The sequence below is a fragment of the Lathamus discolor genome, chromosome 4 (assembly GCF_037157495.1).
Source record: "Lathamus discolor isolate bLatDis1 chromosome 4, bLatDis1.hap1, whole genome shotgun sequence".
In the NCBI taxonomy this organism is placed as follows: Eukaryota; Metazoa; Chordata; class Aves; order Psittaciformes; family Psittacidae; genus Lathamus; species Lathamus discolor.
In genome coordinates, this window is record NC_088887.1 from 50,201,557 (window position 1) to 50,220,059 (window position 18,503).

Sequence of the window (18,503 nt, forward strand, 5' to 3'; positions counted from 1 at the left end):
ACAGTGCAGCAGCAGTGTAAGTAAAGCCTTTCCAGTACACCTACAGTTAAATAACAGTGAACAGGGAACACAGAAAATGCCATAGTGTTCCTGCACTTTCCAAGTGGGATCCAAATCCTTGTCTCACCAGGAGGAGGGAGCTAGGAACTGATGCCAGGGAATTCAGTTTTATCATGAAACTTAGAGGGGAAAAGGGAAGAAGTCCAGTGGGTGGGAGTGGGAAGCTGGAAATTTCCAGAGCAATGAGTGCCATACTTTGTAATCTTATCAAAGAAAATGCGTGTAGTAATTTTTTTTTATTTTTAAAAAGAGCAAACCCAAACCAGCAAATTTCAATGGAAAATCCATGGTTCCCTAAGGCGAAGTAACTCATTTTCTTCTTTGCAAATGTGTATTAGATCAGCTGAATCCTTCTGATCTGCTGTAAAGGTTGTGGTATGTTTTAAAAAATAGGCATTCTCAAATGTTACATTCAAAACTGACTTCAATAAATCAGGGAGTATGGGAAAGCTCTGTGAGCATTGATTCGCTCTGTTGTTTTGATTTGCAAGTTGCATAGAAATGCTGGTGTACTACAGTTAATTAAAAAACTCCTTGAATTGATTTTTGTTGGAATGTTATTGGGTTTAGCCTACAATCAGCATCCCTGCTTAGCTGAGAATCTTGAGGAATTAATGGACTGCTCTTTCAGGAGGGCAAGCTGTTTGCTCAAGCAGGCTGATGAAAAAGGAAACGCCTGAATTACTTTCTTAGTAGCACTCAAACTACCAAAGTAATTGTAAGCAATGAGAATACAGATTTTATTCCTGCTTGGAAATCAAATGTTTTATTCTTTGATTTCCAAAAGTATGCTTAAAGATTATTTTGAAGCCTTGTTAAGGAAAATTCAAGTGTTCTTTTCAAAGAATAAACGTGAAGTGCTTGTGTTTTCTCTGCCCAGTTTGTTTTCCTCACCTATGTGCTTGGAGTGGCCTGGCTTGGGGTCTTTGGCTTCTCTGCTGTGCCTGTCTTTATGTTCTATAACATATGGTCAACTTGCGAAGTCATCAAATCTCTTCAGACAAATGTGACAGTTCCAGGGGACCAGATCTGCGTGGATATCAGGCAATACGGTACTCATTTTAATCCTGATTAAATGCTTTATCCTTTCTCCTTGGACTGTCTTCAGTAGTTTTGTCTCAGCCTTATCAAATGAACCAAATGCAAAAGCATCTTGTATCTCTGAATGTGCTATTACTTTTCTAATTAATTCAGATTGCACTGATCTCTTTCCAGATGCAATCAATTTAACTGAACTGGCAAGTCATTTATCTAAAGTGATTTTGTGGTGGTTTCCAATACTATAATATTAGGTTTAAAAATAGATCAGCCTCAAAATAAAGTGCTTGGAACCAGTGCTGAGAAATAGATAACCAGATCCTGGTTTTTGAACCCACATGTATAAATTCTTTCCTTTCAAAAAGCTGGTTTTGTATTTAAACAGGAAGTTAGCACCTGAACTTTGCACTAACGGTTACTTTCAAGTTTAAAAGACCAAAAACCTGCAATCAGAAGTCTGCCTTAACAGTTATCGAATTAATGCTGCTTTGATGAGACACAGCAATCCCACGGGTGTGCAGGTAGCAGAGAAGAGAGTGGGACAATAGCTTAAAATAGGGCCAGGTTTTTCAAAGTAGTTCATTCCTTAAGGAGAATTTTGTCTGAAGTTAATCTTTGCAGCTTCCCTTGTGCAGAAGAGCTTTTGTCACCAGGACTTTTGGCATCATTTTAGCAAGCGTTTTCTAGGAATGTTTCTTTCTTTGGACTGAGGCATTCAAAGCTCATGTCCTGGTTTCGGCTGGCTCAAACCATGACAGCTGAGGAAACGGATTCAGAGTTGAAAAAGTAAGGAAGCATGGGCTTGCTTTCCTTTCCGGACTGTAAGTCCGGTAGAAGAGATAATACTCATTTTAAAAGCAAGAAGTCCCAAATTAGTTAAATGCTTGCAACCTATTTTAGTGACTGACAGCAAGAGGCTGGGAAGACGTTTTCTTCTGCAGCAGAGCCTGGGAGTGCAGGGAGGAGATGGGATCTTCCACCTTTCTGCTTCTCCCTGTTGTTTGGCAGCTGTGCAAGCATCGCATGAGGCTTGGCTGTTCCTCTGATCAGTAAAATCATTTTGGTTTCAGTGCATGGTGGGAGAGAGCAGCTCCTTAACCGGCAACTTGTGTCACTGAACTGCCCTCATGTTTTTGGCTGGAAGCAGTAGCTAAAAGGCTTCAAGTGTATATTGCAGTTGCAGAGAAGAAGCTGGCTTTAAAGTAAATCCTATAAAATCTCTTTGAAAGTCAAACCATCCTGAGATAATTTCAGTGACCTGCCCCTTGCAGAGTTGCTAATTCTAGCCAGCTGAGTTTGAAATGCAAGCTCGATGGGGGAGACAAGCTGGTTTTCTCCTGTTTCAAATGACTTTTGCTTAAGCTTTGCATCTGTTACTGGTCTAGGAGTTATTTTAAATCTGCTAGATGCCGTTGACTTTTCAGATTTTCAGTCATGTTAAGAAAAGTAACTGGGAGTAGGTGAGGTGCCGCAGGCTGAATTTCCTTGTAGCAGTGTTCCCCAAGCACTTTTTACCTATTGGTACTTAAACCAGAAAAAAATCCTGCAATTCTACTGTCTAGCTCCATATTCACACTCTCCTAATTTCAAATAGATCTTAACCTAGTAAGTGCATGCTATCCTGAAAGGTGCCAAGTACCTCTGAGGTGCAGTTCATCCCTTTCAGTGCTGAGTGGGGGAGTAGGCGGTATGGGACTGGACCCGGAGTGCAAAAACCCAACCAACCATTTGGCTGCCATATGGGAAAACCACATCTGAGAACATGCCTTGGCAGCGAGCCTCGGTGTGAGGAGAAAGCGCATCTTGAGTGAGTTAATTCCTCCTGCCAACTCAGAGCTCTGCTGGTCAACGTGCAGATGCCCAGAATGAGAACACAACTGGCAGGTGGGCGGAAAAGAGGAGAGAGGAACATAAAGTGTGTATTGATCGCTAAAATTAGTGGTTTCTTTTGCTGTGGTATTTCAGGTATTATCCCTTGGAATGCTGTACCTGGCAAAGCCTGTGGCCCAATCCTAGAGAACATCTGCAACACGAATGAGGTACAGAAACATAACCTGTTGGCAGCTTTTGCCTACAAGTCACTCAGGCACAGTGTAATAAATAGCTTGATAAAAAACTTTGGAGAAAACTAATCCTGGTAGTATAAAGAGATTGATTTAAACGCAACAATGAGATTATTCTGTGAGGTCATCCAATAAAAGGAAATTACTTCAGAACAGTTTTATTTTCTAAAGCTTTGAATACCCTGCAGGGAAGATGCCTTTATTATCCTTATCCTTGAGAACAGTTGAAATGCATATTGCATTATTCTCATTTATTTCAATGTTTTTAACATTTTTTTTCCCCTAGTTCTACATGTCTTACCACCTGTTCATTGTGGCTTGTGCTGGAGCTGGTGCCACCGTCATAGCATTGGTGGGTAGTATTTTTTGATGGTTTACTGCACAACATGTTCCTTTCAGGCTTAAGATGCTCTAAGATTAAATTTTGTGTATCTATCTTCAAAATAGTGATAGTAGACATTACGGAAAATGAGCTGTAATCACCATTATTTGCTGCTGCAGTTTGGTTATTACAAGTCAGCAGGTCCCAAACATTTGCTCTAAGAAGTCATTGTAACCCACCTCCCTCATCCTTAGAAAAATTTTTTTTGCATATCCTTTGAAAATCCTACTTCTACCCACTATTTCTGGGTTTATATCCATTATTTCGTTTCATTTTTGTAGTTTCTTTGATCAGTTGCTTGTAACCTCGTGGTTTTTTTTGTCTGGGCCCAGGCAGTTTGGCTAGTCCAACTCTGCAATGCCACTTACAGGTGGCAGTTGGAAAAAGGAGATGTTAAGGAAATGCCTTATTCATACATCTAATGCTTCCTTTTGCTGCCAGCTTCTAATCTCATGTCAGCCAACCGAGGTGTAACCCAAATATTTATAGATGAAATAGCCTTTAGGTCTGCATGTAGGTTATCCTCTCTGGGATAAATGGCAAATGATTTATCTTGCATCTTCACCCTGGAAGAAGCTCAGAATAACGTCTGTTGTAAAAGTATCGACAGTTGCCCAAGTGGGCTTGAGCCGTCACCTTGTTGTATCTTACTGTCCTGTATTTTGTTCTCTTCCACCAGCTGATCTACATGATGGCTACTACATATAACTATGCTGTTTTGAAGTTTAAGAGTCGGGAAGATTGCTGCACTAAATTCTAAATTGTATAAGCCCAGTAAAGAGCTGCATTGCGTAGCTTGAAATACCACTGACACCCTAGGCTGAAAGTCTAGCTTTCTGAATTTTGTGACAGTAATTGTAAATAGCTTCAATAAGCATCATTTAGCTGATCAGATTAATAAAATGACTTCTTGTATATGAACTATGATGTGGATGAGATCTGGCTATTCTTTCATGTTGAGAGGATTCAGTTACTGTAGGGGTGTTTCTAAAGCATCCTTCTGAAGATGGGATGTTTTCAGTTCAAGTCTCCACTGGCTTTCTAACAGTCATCTCTAAAACAAGTACTGGAACAGTTCAGGGTCAGAATTGTTAATTTATTCTTCATCAAATATAAACCCCTCCCAAGCATACAAAATATGTATGATGCAAAAGAAAAGGAGTAAAAAGGTAGTGCCAATCTCTTTCCACAGAAATTGGAAGCCCAGGTATCAATGGACTAATTGGCTTGTGTTTCCAGTGATTCCATGGATGAAGAAGTTGATTATTTTCGGTTACTTCAGTTTCAAGTAATTGCCAAATCACACTCTCTCTGGAAGGAAATACATCCTTGCATTAGCTCTGCGTAAAACAATCACATTCTTTCTTTTAGACCCTGAACTAGTAAGAACGAGCTTATAAACAGTTTCTGCTCTTGTACAGCTTGCACTTTAGTAACTGATTTCTCAGTAGCCAGATCTCAAAAATGTAAGTATGACTGCACGGGAAGCAAAACCATGCATAGGCCAGAGAGACTTTTTTACACTGTTAGGGAAAAGAGGAGGAAAAAAAAGTGAATCAGTGTTTTCAGATGTAGATTTTGTTGCATGAAGTGTGGTGAAAAGAAGTTGGGAAGAGACGAAGGCACAAACTAGAAAAAATCTACCCGGTAACTAAAAGAAAAAGAACCGGTTGCTACATGTGGTACAAAACTCTTCACCTGAGGTTAGACAACGGAAATTTAAGATGTAGCTATAAAAGTACACGATTAAGACTTCTTAACCCGGAGATTGCATGCTTTTGCTTAGTTTTGGATTCATGTTTTGTTGTTTAATTTTTCACTCTGTTACTGTAGCCTTGTTCACGTAAATAAAACTGTTTACAGTTGCAGGCTTTTTCCAGGGGGAGGGTGGAATTCTCATCTGCTTGTTGGGGGAAAAGACATGCCGGGATCTGGGCTTGGATATGCGTAACCAGCACAACCTCAGCCAGCAGTTCTCCTGAGCACCTCGTAGTTTATGGATGCCGTGTCTCGCCACGTACAAAACCTTTTTCCTGCTTCCCCCATTCTGCATTTTAATTGATCCGTACAACTCTGTAGCTCATTTTGTTACTGTTCTACTAACTGCCTCTAAATTGTGAATAACTGACTGAAGTGTTAGCATGCCAGATCCTAGAGACCTGTGGAAATAGCCTCTGTGCTTGTTTTCATAACAGAATGCTTATTAACGTAGAGTAACTTTATTTTTTTGGTTGTTACTTCAAAGAGCGTCTATTAATCTAACTAGCAGCTTGCTTTGCCTCTTGACATGCTCACTAGCCATCATGCTCACCCTTCTCTTCCAGATCCACTTCCTCATGATACTGTCTTCTAACTGGGCCTACTTAAAGGATGCCAGCAAAATGCAGGCCTACCAAGATATCAAAGCAAAAGAAGAGCAGGAGCTTCAGGATATCCAGTCTCGGTCAAAAGAGCAACTCAATTCTTACACATAGATGTTTGCCACAGTAATTCCGCAGAAGAATTCCTGTAGCTCTGACAAATCAACAAATAGCTGCTCTGCAGTACAGATGTGTGTCTACCAAACAAAGTTAGAAGTGCAAAAGCTTCACATTCCAGCTCCTGGAACACTTTCATAGGGAAATCTTCCCGTGGGTAATCGTCCATCCTTTCTTATAGAGAATGGAGGTTTTATTCCAGGCATTTTAAAAGGCAACACTTCACACTAAGTGACCAAATTATTCTTCTTCCAAACTTTTGATATTTAGCATTTGATGTGTTCCTACAGCCCTGAGCCCTGCACAGAGCTGTGGCAGGTGCTCCACACCCGCAGGCAGCCACCCGCTGTGCAGACCTTAGGCAAAGGCCTGAAGTCTCCTGAGCTGCAGGAGGGCTGCCCTGGAACATTCCTGCAGCCCAGCGCCCTGCTCTTGTGCCACAGTTTTCTATGATGAAGCAGTTGCGCTCCTGTGCTCATGGGAGTGCTGAGTAGAGGTCCCAAGTTTTAATCTTTTTATTACGTATTTAACGGAATGCAGATCCCTGGGTCTGGATAATGATCCCCTTCTTGGAAAATAAATGTCAGCTTTGCCTTAATATTTATTTTCTATAAATGTCTTAGCATTTATATAATGGCAGGAGACCATTATCCTACATTTTAAGTATGTGAAAAGTGTTACCTTATTAAAATGACACTGATCTGACTATTCCAAATGAGCGGATGAGAAAGTTTGCAGAGATTTACACGAACAATACAAATTACAGCCATAAAGCAGAATACAGGTTGTCCACCTTTCTCTATCTTGGTGCTTAGCAAATTTATTATAGTCAGTGCTTCTGTGTTCTCCTTTTTACAAATGAATTAGCACATTAAGAAAATGTGGTGTTCAGAGAAACAACAACAAACAAACTGGTGCCATTTTAAAGTCATTTCCCATAGAAATCTGCCTTCTAATTCATGTTTTTTTTCAGAAGCATTCAGTGATATCTTGAGTATTAGTGATGGTATATTTGGTGTTTGTTCTATATGATATATATATATATATAAATGTTGGGGGGGGGAGTAAAACACATCAGCATTTGAAAAAATTAAATATTCAAGTCATACCCATGTTAAACTGACGTGTGGTTTGATAGTTTTGACTGTTTGCTGAATATAAAGCAAAGGCAGCACAAATTCCTTCAAAGTCAGTATTAAGAGAAAGGCGTTTTGGGGGGTTTTAACTTCAAATAGAATCTTTTTTTTTTTTTAATGTTGAAGTCTAATTTGACAGTTTCAAAACAGGGGCAAAGTAAGTTGATCAATGTAGAGCAAATATGACAAAATAGCCTAGTGTATGTTCTTACCTGTTGCATGAAGGAGACATTTCTACGGCAATGCAGGTGATGTTCTAGCCCAGTGTTTGCATAAGGGTAAAATGGAGGCAGTGTCTTAAAGCCTAATTCTTTTCTAATTCAGTGTAGCTATGACTGGGAGTTTTTGAAGTTTTGTTTAAGTAGTCTAATATTTTTATGTAAAGAGCATTAAATTTTGCTATGTATAAATTTTTGTAACCTAACAGTGAATCAATATTTTCTATCAGTGCCAAGGGCTTCCTGTAGTTACATCCAAGTGTTAAAATAAATATTTGTAGATAATAGAAAACACTTGTGTACGCTTATTTGAAAACAGACTTACAGCTGCTCCGTCCTGGTGCACCTTCAGGCTTTCTGCCCCGGTCTGAAGTTAAAGATGTTTTCTTCAGGAGTATCCAGGTGCTCCTGTAGTGGGAAGGGAGGCCCTGGCGGTGTACGCTTCAGCGTGGCAAATCAGCAGGTGGCTCTAGCACAAAGTGGTGGTAGTTGTTCCTGGCCAGCATAATGCAACAAGCACTACCTGTCCCATTCTGGGCATCAAACAGAAGGCCTCTCAGAAATATCCCAACTGCCAGCATTGCTGCAGCACCAAATTAAGCAGCATGTAAAATTAGACTTGCCACCAGATTACATACTAGCTTGATTTCTAAAAGCAAAGTTTATTTCTGTCACATTTGTGGTACACGTTTCAGCTTCTGATGAATTCAAGACAGAGCTTTGGTTTTTGCCCCTAAATTCTGTCAAACTTGGCTTCATGTTCCTGTAGCTAGGTCAAGCTGAGCAGCCTCAAATGCAGTGCAAGTTGTAATATATGCTGCCACTCAAAATCATTTCATTGATAAAAATACTGTATTTTATACTGTAAATAAAGTTTAATGATCTTGCCTATAATCTACCTACAAAATACAAAGCTTAAATAAAGATGAGTTAAATAGCATTTTTATTTTAATCTCTCCATTCTGGGGTGGTTAATACCAACAAGGTGATTGATACACAAGATAAGGCTGCTTCTACAGGTGTGTGTTTGCTTCCCCTGCCACAGCAGTAAAAGGGACATGTTGGCTCGGGTCTGTCACACTCCACTCTCAAACCACCCAAGCCACCTTGTCCCTAAGAGACACCTTTAAAAACAGGTCATGATGACTGCATTTTTCTGTTACCTGCTGTCGTGGTTTAAACCCAACCACAAACCTCGTCCACTCACTCCCCCCACTTCTTGCCCTCCCCCTGCTCCTGGAGGGACGGAGAGGAGAATCGAAAAGAATGCAACTCCCACGGGTTGAGATAAGAACAGTTTAGTAACTAAGGTATAACACAAATCACTACTGCTACCACCAATAATAATAGTGCTAAAGGAAATAACAAGAGGAAAGAATACAACACCTCAGCACCAGCTGACTGATAACTCGCCCCACTCCCCCCAGCCAAGCACCGACCGATACCTCGTCCAACCCTGCAGTCCCTCTACCCCTTCCGGGTCCCTCCAAGTTACATCCTGGGCATGACGTGCTGTGGTATGGAATACCTCTTTGGCTAGTTTGGGTCAGGTGTCCTGTCTCCGCTTCCTCCCGGCCTCCCCTCCTCCCTGGCAGAGCATGAGGCTCAGAAAGTCCTTGGCCAGACCAAACATTCGAGCAGCAACTGAAAACATCGGCGTTATCACCACTGTTCCAAGGCCAAAAGATCAAAACACAGCACTGTACTAGCTCCTAAGAAGGAGAAAAATGACTGCTGCTGCTCAAAACCAGGACACCTGCACACTGTTACTTTGACCTACAGTGGGGAGGGGGTTGGGGGGAGGGCCCCACTTGAAAAGCTGTCAATGTTTATAGAAATTACAGGAATTCAGTGCCAAAGCCAATCTACCTGGACATGCCGATTAATTTCTTCACACTGCTTTGTCCTTTCTTTTGCCCCACCCAAGCACCTTCTCCTGAGTTAGTGACACACTGAGACTATTTGAAGTCAATGGCTCAAACTCAGCTTTATTAGTTTATAATTATACAGTCTGCAATCTTGGTGCCTGACACTTGTTACAGGCAGAAAGCTGCTTTAAAAACATTGTCATAATACTAATTAGCAGCAGCTATTGTTCACCAGAAGCTTTCATCCATGTCTCCATGAGAAATGTCTGCAGTGCTGTATTAAGGATAGAAGGGAGGGAAAGAAAGTTGTGTGAGTCCAAAGTAGTTTGTATCTTAAATATAAATATTTGTTTTAAAAAGGAAGTTACGAGATTGCCTATGCTGCAGTTCTCTTGCTGTTTCAGTGAACTGAAAGAAGTAAACAAGCCCTTAAGGGTGAATACTTGGGCCTTAATGAACAGAAAGTCATCTCCTACCTACCAAAAAGGCATACTATCTATCTGTCTACCTGCTCCTTCTGTGGTACTCACCCAGTAAAAGTAACACTGCACATGTACCAATTCAGGAGCACAGGGTAGGGTCTGGTATGTAAACCAGCACTTCAAGGGCACAGAATACTGAATCATTAGTACTGCTGCAGTGAGCATTTAATTTTTTTAATTGCTCCATCTTTTTTTATTATACATATTTTCATTTCTACATCTTCAATTAAACTGAAAGATGTGATAGAGGGTTGGTTTTTTTCCCATCTTAAGCAACTAAGAACTACATATCCTTATTTATCAGTGCCTAGAAAGAAGCAGAGGAAATGCCCTAGCTGTGGTAATCAAGTGCAAGCAGTGCAAATCTCTGACAAAAAGTGTGAACTCATTTGTTAAAACCCCACAATGCTCCTGGTAACTCAAAGCTAGATTCAATGCTAGTAACAGACTATCTGCAAGGTGCAGCACTGACAAACCTTCAGTGTGAAGAATCAAGAGATGCCACCCAGATGCAGATAAAAAGATCTAATTGCCTCAGCTATCAAAATGGATCATTCCACAGCTTACCTGTGTAAGAACTGGAAGGGTCCTCAATTTTTCACAACACATTTGGTTTTGATTACTGGTTTATTTTTCTTTTAAGAGGCAGATGTCTCTTAACCATAATCATACTGTAGCTATTAATATGGAGTAACAGAAGTGATGAATAATAATATATGAGCCTTACCTGTCATCCTTTTCACTAAGTCCAAATCCCTCTGTAAGTGACACTTCTACTTCTTTCTTTGAATCCTGCCAACCAAGAGAAAAAATACATTGTCTGTAATTGGTTCTTCAGTTAAGGTTTAAGTGACTCTAAGAATCTGTACTTTAAGGCACCTAACTGAAAATAAGTCATCCAAAGGAGATGATACCCTATTTCTACAAACACTACATTGCATCTAGAATAACGCTTTGGAAAAATCAGGTTTGGATAATGTCTGAACAAAAATATGCTACATTCCTTCACCTAAGTCATGTGATACATCCACACACATACCTGCTCTTTAAGATCAAATTTTCCATTTTGCCAGAAAAAAGTTCTCTCAGTTGTGTCAGTGGAACACAAACTGACTTGTGTAGGTTAAAACTATTTAAGCACAGTTTAAACTAAAAACTGAGGACTTTTAAATATAAATATTGTCCTAGTACCTAAAACCTAAACAAACAAGCCAACCCCTCCCACAGGACACAGAACAAAAGCCCTTATAGAAGAAAGGTTTCAGATTTTGTTCTTTTGAGTCAACACAGTTTTGCAATACAAATCCAAACACACTTCTGCAGGTTGTTAGATAAAGCTTCTGAATGAAGGGGAAAAAAAATGGGGATCCTGTTTTCATTGGAAGCATACTTAGCAAGTTCTAAATTCAGACAATATTATTTTTGGAACCCCACTTTGAGAATAATCACCTTGTTTGCCCTCCTTTGCTGAATTAGTTTCATGTATTTTTCTAATGGATTTGGAGTAGGATCCTTTACATTATCTTCAGCACCAGAATTACTGTTTTCAGATTTTACCCTCTCCTTATCTTCTTTTTCTTCATCTGTCTTCACTGAGTCCTGAATCTGCTTTAAGACACATAATCAAAATTAAATATTGATCAGCTCAAAAAAAAAAAACCCAAAACACCTTTATATTTTAATACCTGCATTACAAGGAGGAATTTACATTAATGTGGGTAAAACATGCCAGTCTAAACAGCATTAAACCCATTACATGCACTTCAAGACGAAATGTTAAGCTATTGCTTCAATTACAAACATGACACTCGCAAAATCCCCCTGTCTGGGTGTCTGAAATGCTGTGAAGCCTGAGATTTGTGTGTGACACCTACATGTGAACTGAAGATGAGCTGACACAGGTACGCCACTTTCTTGAAGGGTCTAGTTTGTTGGTGTGAAGGGCAGGGTAAGCACGGCTGAATTAAATTAACCAAGGTTTATGGGTGGGAAGAGGAAGGTGAAATGGAAGGGAGCAAAACCCAAGTTTTATACTGGTCCTAGAAGTCCACAACGCTATTTCAACACATGCCACGTCAGCTCAAAGGGATTTAAGCAAACTCCTTAAGGTCTCCTTACAACATCTGCTTCCAAGAAAGTACCCTAGATACCCTGACATAAGCTAGTAAAGAGAGGGACATTAATATGTTCCAGTGGTGTCCCACCAGGAATGGTCCAGATGAGAAAGACAGTGACTGTATACCCTGTTCCAATAACACAGTTCTGGCCATAAAACTGTAGCTTCCAGCTGCATGAAGCATGGAAGAAAAACCATCTGCTTCCTGTGAAAAAAGTTACTTGGCATAAGGAGATATTCTATCAAGGCTGGTTAATCATAAAAGAACTTTGCCTCTACTGCTTTCACTTAAAAGAATAAAGTCTATTTTAAATCAATTAACACACAGAGCAATCCTAAAATACAGGACACTACAAAGCTGCATTACTGTCAGAAGTTAAAATACTAAATCATTACCTCTTTGTTAAGCTTTTCCTCTTCTTTTTGCCGTCTTTCCAAAGCTTCCTGTAGTTCTCTCTCTCCCCTTTCTTCTCTTGCTTTCCTTTCTTCTTCTTCTTCCAAGTTTTTCTCCACTTCTCTATCCTGTTCTTCGATCTGTTTTTGATCCAGCACCGCTGTGAAAAATTATTTCAACAGCTGTGACCTATGTAGTTCAGTTATTTACTACAGTAGCATACAAATAAGTATCAGGGGCCTCTGTAACATTACTAGTAAATGAAGAACAACTGGATATACCGTTTACATACATACCAGCGTTATTCTTAGGTATCTGGTAATGTTTCTTCCCACCTCTAAGCATTTTTATTCTGATGTATGACTCCCTAAGAGCTAAACAGTAAAGCCAAAGTAGAGGCCAGAGAGCTGACAAATCTCTCTATGTACTTCTCATTCCTGTCATGGACCTTCTCATTAAATCTCTGTTATCCTGAAGTTCATGTTGCTATATTCTTTCCCCCTCAGCAATATGACTGGACATAATTCTTTACATTTATAAAGCAAAGTACTTACAAACCCCTTGAAAATCATTTCAGGACACGCTGCTGATGTGACCAGCATATTTAAAAAGCTGTGCAAGTAGGACAACATTCAGACACAGTAATTAGATAGGCAAACTAAATACTGGGAATTGTTAGAAAGCTCTTCTCTAAATAAAAATAATCATAATGCTTCTATCTAGGACAATTGGAAAAGTGGCATATGCTGCACTGACATCATCTTCATCTACCCGAAAAATTAACACAGCACTGTGGTAATACAATTTGCGAACACAGTCAAGAAAAATGAAAAAAATCCAGACAAGCACTATGTAAAACACGTAAAACAGAAACACAACTGCCAAAACACTTTCAAGTCTTATTTCTATCAAGAGCAGAAAGAATATTTAATAATTATCCTGAAAAGAACAAAAATCATCCCTCCAAAAGCTGGACAGGAGGGTGGGATGGCTGGTAAAAGTGTTTAAATTAAAAACAAATTTGACCAAAACAAGGGTGAAGTCATCCTAATTCAGTAAAGCAACAGAAAACTTTCCTTCCTCTTTACCACATAATTAGGGCTTTCGGACAAATTTTCCATCACACCAGCATACATACCTACCGCATGTTAAATATTTGGCTTTTTGTGTTATACATACAACATGTAAAAAGGGCATTCACTTCAGTTTCTGAGTGGAGAACTCACTTAAGTCCTGCAGCGAAGCAGCTGCTGCTGGCACAGTGGCTGTGACATGGTTTCCATTGACGATGTCCCCACACGGATGCAAGGCATCACTTTCACACTGCTCTGGAATGTCTCCCTGATCTGGAGAAGAAATTTGAACAATGGCTTCATTATTTTGTAATCACAATAGTGGAGCAAAGCAATGGACACAAAGTGTGGGAATGGCTGAACTAGAACACATAAATATCAGCACTAATTGAGCATTTTCCCTTCAACCTGGTCATTTCCCTGAGGACTAAGAATTATCATAGGCTGTACTTGCCTTTTTAATTACAGAATTGCTAGTTTTGAAATTAGCTCTTGGAACACACCTGTTTACAAAGCCAAAACAGATTCATGAATAAATATGTAACAGAAAACCAAAATGTTTCAATTTCTTTATGTAAGATACAGGTCACAGAAAAATTACATGGCCAAGTTTAGCCCAGTTCATACCTCCTATGCACGTTAACCAACCTATAATTGTTTGATTGCATACTATTTTTTTAGTAGAATCCTTGTCTTCTTCAGTGCACAGGATGGATAACTGCCAATCCCCATATTCTAGTTTGTATTCTTCTCTCTGTGTAACGTGGCTCTGAATTTACAAACCACAGTACTGCACTTCAACTGTGATCACTGCTGTGATACTCAACTGCTTCCTGATTATTTATTTGCCAAGTATGCAGGCTGCTATTGTCTCAATTTTATGAGAGAAAATAAAGAGAAATGAAAAGTCAGATGTAGCCTTTACCTCTAGGTAGCCATCCTCAAATACCATTTTCAAAGCATTTGGTGTACCATAGTACAGATACCTCCTGTATCTCCTTAATTTTTAGGTAAGGGTTTTGAAATTTCTTATCCTTTAAATATTATCAAGGTTTCAAGTTTTTTGTTTCCCACATTATAATAAAACTGAAATATACTGCATGAAGAAAATTGAGACACCCAAACCAATCAGCCTCTCTCTCTGAATGCTCTGAATCTCTTTAAAATATTTTAAAGGAATTATAGATGAAAGCATCAGAGAAAATGTCTGCCAAACTGCCAGTCTAGCTAAGTTACAAGACTGTTTCAGTTTCTTACAAAAGCACCGGAAGTCCTATCAGCTTCACCTGGGAAAGTGAATTCTATGCAAGTTTTACCTAAAATCAAAATGATGAGCTATTAAATTCAGAAGAAAAACTACTCTGGTTTTTTTGCTCTTTAACTTGAGGTTTAAATTATAGTGTTATCAACATCATTATTTCCACATGAAACTTCAGTAATGTTTTCTGGGGTAAGTAATGTTTAGTCAAAAAGTTCCTTTCACAAATAGGTTCCTGATAAATATTGTATCTAAATTCTAAAGGTCTGATAATCTCACAAACAAAGGAAACAAACCAAACCCAAAACAATATAGCACAAAGTATCTTTACATTAACTACTCTGCAAAGGACAAAAAGGTAACAGTTTTTGTACACCATCACTGCTTTACGTAAGGGTGGACAGCAAGAGATGCATTTTTCCTTAAGACATGCACATCAACTAAAGCAATTACCGCCAACAGAAATTCCAATTTTTTCCCGCTAGAGCTCACTCACAGTAGGATTAAAAGGCTTCCACCACATTTTCTGGCATCTTCTTCACTCAATTTTTTTTTTCCTACTCTTACCAACTTCTTCCTTAATGATATCTTACTCTACATTTATTTTTTAGATTCTACATCCTTATCCTCCCTCCATCCCAAGTTTCTCCTGGGTTACCTGCTCCCTTTTTTAGCCATTCTGGTTTCCTTCTGCACACTGAGATTGTCTTGTGATGCAGCCTGACCCAGCTGAAGTACTGTTGATTGAGAAATCATCAGCATATGCAAGCTCTTGAAACCATCCTTTCAATTACCCCACATCACTTAATGACACAGTGGTAACTTACTTGGCCACAGCACCTACTCAGGTAGATTTGCCAAGGAAAGGCCAGTTTAGTCTCATATGTGACAAAAGTGAAATATCTAATGTATTCCTAAAGTCTCCAATACAAAATTAAACAAGTAAATCTAAATCTAACTAAAATATGAGGAGAAACCATTAGTGGCTACAGACTCAATTTACATTCAAATAATGTGCTTAAAGCTTATAAAAGAAAAGTAAATGAGATAAATTAAAAAATAATGAATATACTGAGTAAGACTTGACAGAGAAATGAATAGATAAGTCGTCAGCTTCTGCTAGTTACCACTGAAAATTGTCACCACAATTGCTGTTCAAACAAACAGTATCTTGGGGTTGGTTCTTTTTAAAACACTGAAAGCCGTATACTCGTAGGTTCAGGAGCATGAGCAGCTGCATCACTCCATCTACCTAACCACAACCAAAAGAATAAGCCAGTGCGGGACCTAACTCACACCAGTCAGAGATATTTTCCTTGAAATCAGTGATTCTAACTCTCCCATACAGTAATTATAATCTCTTCACCAACTGTGGATTTAATCATACCACCTAATGGCATATCTCTACCAGTATCAAGACTTTACAGACCTATCAAAATTTAGAAATGGGAAAGGTGTTTAGCTTGCAGTCTACATCTTCCTTACTGACAGTTTCACTTACTTTAAACCCCCACTTTCATAGGAGAGAACTCTGCTCAGGTCCACCATTAAGATGTCACTCAAATGCTGAAAAACTAGGAAATACTGCCAGTAAATGTGCTCCTCTTTTCTCTCAATACACAAATGGCTATAAAGTGCATTAACTTCAATTATCCTCCTTTTTCTACAGTACCACAGTTACATCAAAAATGTTTGGGAACTGACCCTGTAGGCTTACTGCAGCATATAGACAGAAGGAAAGAGCACGCAATGCAAACCATTACTGACACAATGACAAAGGCCTTCCTGCAATCAGCAAGAGCACAAAAATGTAAATAAACAAAATGCTGACCTCAGAGGAAAAAAAAGACAGAATAGGGTAACACTGATGTTTCAGTAACTGAACCGCATGTTCCAAAACTACTCAAAGATGCTGATTAATGTTAGTGTAATTGCAACTGTTCACATGCTTACAAACACTTCTAAAGTTACTCCTAATTCATAATACTATTAAAGCCTTAGTTACTGAAGGAAGAATCAACAAGAGAACATGTAATGGCTGCAAGAAACTTACCTTCAAAATTACAGCTTGGTAACAGTACTGTGATACTGGTCCACAAGAAACCTCCTTGGAGTTTTACTTTATGCAGCGAATACAAAACAGCTTCAAGGTAGTTCATATACTAATATGCTTTCCTGTTTAAAACCAAAACCAAACCCTACACAATTTTAAACCGCTCTGAAACAACTGTCAGACCTACGTGCATTAATCAGAACAAGGTTATACAAGATTCTGGAACAAAAAGTTCTCAAAATTCAGAACCAACTTGATTTTAGTGCGTACTTATCGCTACATACCCTTCTCCTCCTAAATGTGCAAATATGAAGAAAATTTATCCCTCCTCATTAGAGACTCTTTTTCTTATTTCCAACATCAGTCAGGTTTTATTCTCTCCCACTACAGTCTTAAGCTATCAACACAATTGTCTCACAACCATTACGCACTAAGGTGTAAAACGAACTTACATTCAAGAGAGGAAATGCATTCTTCAAGGTCCTCGTATATTAGTTTGTCTGGTTTGGGAATGTCACTGAAATCTGGTTTATCTGTTTGCTGATTATGAAGTCTGAAAGAAAAAGGAAGGGCATAAACAATTTAATAAATATAAATGCTAAACTTTTAAGCAAATAGCAATCTGAGATTTAAATACAAGGACTACTTACATGCTTAGAAACAGACTAAACCAAACATAAAAAACATGCAACCAGAATGCTGCAAGTTTCTGGCTCAAAGACTGAGGTATTTAAATACATTTAAATATATTTTGGTGATGTTTACCAAAAGACAGCTCCACCTCTCTGATACCCATCTCCATGCTGCCTTTCCCTAAGGACTTACATATAACATAAAGGCACTATATTAAAACAAATTGCACTCTCAAAAAGCATAAAAAAGAGTAAGAAAGAAGGAGGAATACAATGAGTTGTGACACTTAGTCAAATGAAATTAAGAATTTTGCCTTTTTAGGCTCTGTGTTACAGTCTAATTCCCACTTTGATGTCATCTTAACAGATGTGTTTGAAGTATATTAGGATTAGATGTCTGGCAAAACATATATGCAGGAGTGAAAATCTGGGTGCTATGAAAAATGGGGTTAGCGCCCTCATTCTAAATCCCCATTTATCTCATCAGAAAGATAATGTGAAAGAACAGTATCTCCCATATGACCCAATTACTAAACCCTGACCAAAACCAGAAGAGAACAAAGGAGAGTAGATCACTAATGAAATTCAACAGCAGCGCTTCATAAAGGAGCTTATTCCACACCAGCTGGTGCTCTTCACCACCACATAAATATGTTGTACTTACAATCTAAGGAATTCAGGTCTTCTACGGAGCAACAGTGGAGAACAAACAAAACACGCCCCCACAATGAGACATGTTCAACAAAAATGTAAATGGGTGGACAAACAACTAAAACTGCATTGCCAGAAGGATAGTTCAATAAAGTCAGTGGAGGAAAACACCCTGTAAGTTAAATATGGCAGAGTAAATGGAACTTCAAGTTTTTGGAATTCTATGTCATGTTTTTAGCCTTTCCTTCACAGAAATGGTTAAGTGTTAAATATTTTTTTTAAGGATGCAAGGTTCATGGACATCCATGCCACTTTCTTCAATACTGTGTCCTGCTAGACAGACAGTCAACACACTGCCTCTGAGTCAGCAAACTGAAGAGGTCAGCTCCATGAAGGGAGGTAAACACACATACTTCCAAACAGTTTTCAAAATTCATTCCATCATGCAAAGTTGGCAACCAAGCCCTGAGCTGTACTTAATGTCAATATTCCATAAAACGAGACTGCTGTGCCAGTCAACACCACATTGTTAAATTGCATGGGTTATGCGTAAAATTACCATTAAAGCTTAAAAAACCCCCACCAAAACCCCAATCACCACC

At 38.9% G+C, this 18,503-nt stretch overlaps 2 protein-coding genes across 12 annotated transcripts in view; one reads left to right on the forward strand and one right to left on the reverse strand.

Annotated features, from left to right (window-relative positions):
* The window catches only part of GPM6B (glycoprotein M6B), a 108,235-nt gene extending 99,921 nt beyond the window's left edge, over positions 1-8,314 (forward strand). For 6 of the 8 annotated variants that reach the window (XM_065677432.1, XM_065677438.1, XM_065677434.1 and 3 more), the window contains 4 exons: positions 941-1,112; positions 3,064-3,137; positions 3,448-3,513; positions 5,868-8,314. In XM_065677432.1, coding sequence (XP_065533504.1) covers positions 941-1,112; positions 3,064-3,137; positions 3,448-3,513; positions 5,868-6,017 — 462 coding nt within the window. In that variant the 3' untranslated portion in view covers positions 6,018-8,314. Of the gene's footprint in view, positions 1-940; positions 1,113-3,063; positions 3,138-3,447; positions 3,514-4,222; positions 4,465-5,867 lie in introns of those variants that run through there. The other 2 variants (XM_065677439.1, XM_065677433.1) reach the window with 1 other exon arrangement.
* A 1,021-nt stretch (positions 8,315-9,335) lies between these two features.
* The window catches only part of OFD1 (OFD1 centriole and centriolar satellite protein), a 33,014-nt gene continuing 23,846 nt past the window's right edge, over positions 9,336-18,503 (reverse strand). For 3 of the 4 annotated variants that reach the window (XM_065677423.1, XM_065677421.1, XM_065677422.1), the window contains 6 exons: positions 17,071-17,171; positions 13,461-13,580; positions 12,237-12,394; positions 11,174-11,332; positions 10,452-10,516; positions 9,336-9,516 (listed from right to left, as the gene is read on the reverse strand). In XM_065677423.1, the coding sequence (XP_065533495.1) occupies positions 9,471-9,516; positions 10,452-10,516; positions 11,174-11,332; positions 12,237-12,394; positions 13,461-13,580; positions 17,071-17,171 (649 nt within the window). In that variant the 3' untranslated portion in view covers positions 9,336-9,470. The remainder of the gene's footprint in view (positions 9,517-10,451; positions 10,517-11,173; positions 11,333-12,236; positions 12,395-13,460; positions 13,581-17,070; positions 17,172-18,503) is intronic. The other variant, XM_065677420.1, reaches the window with a different exon arrangement.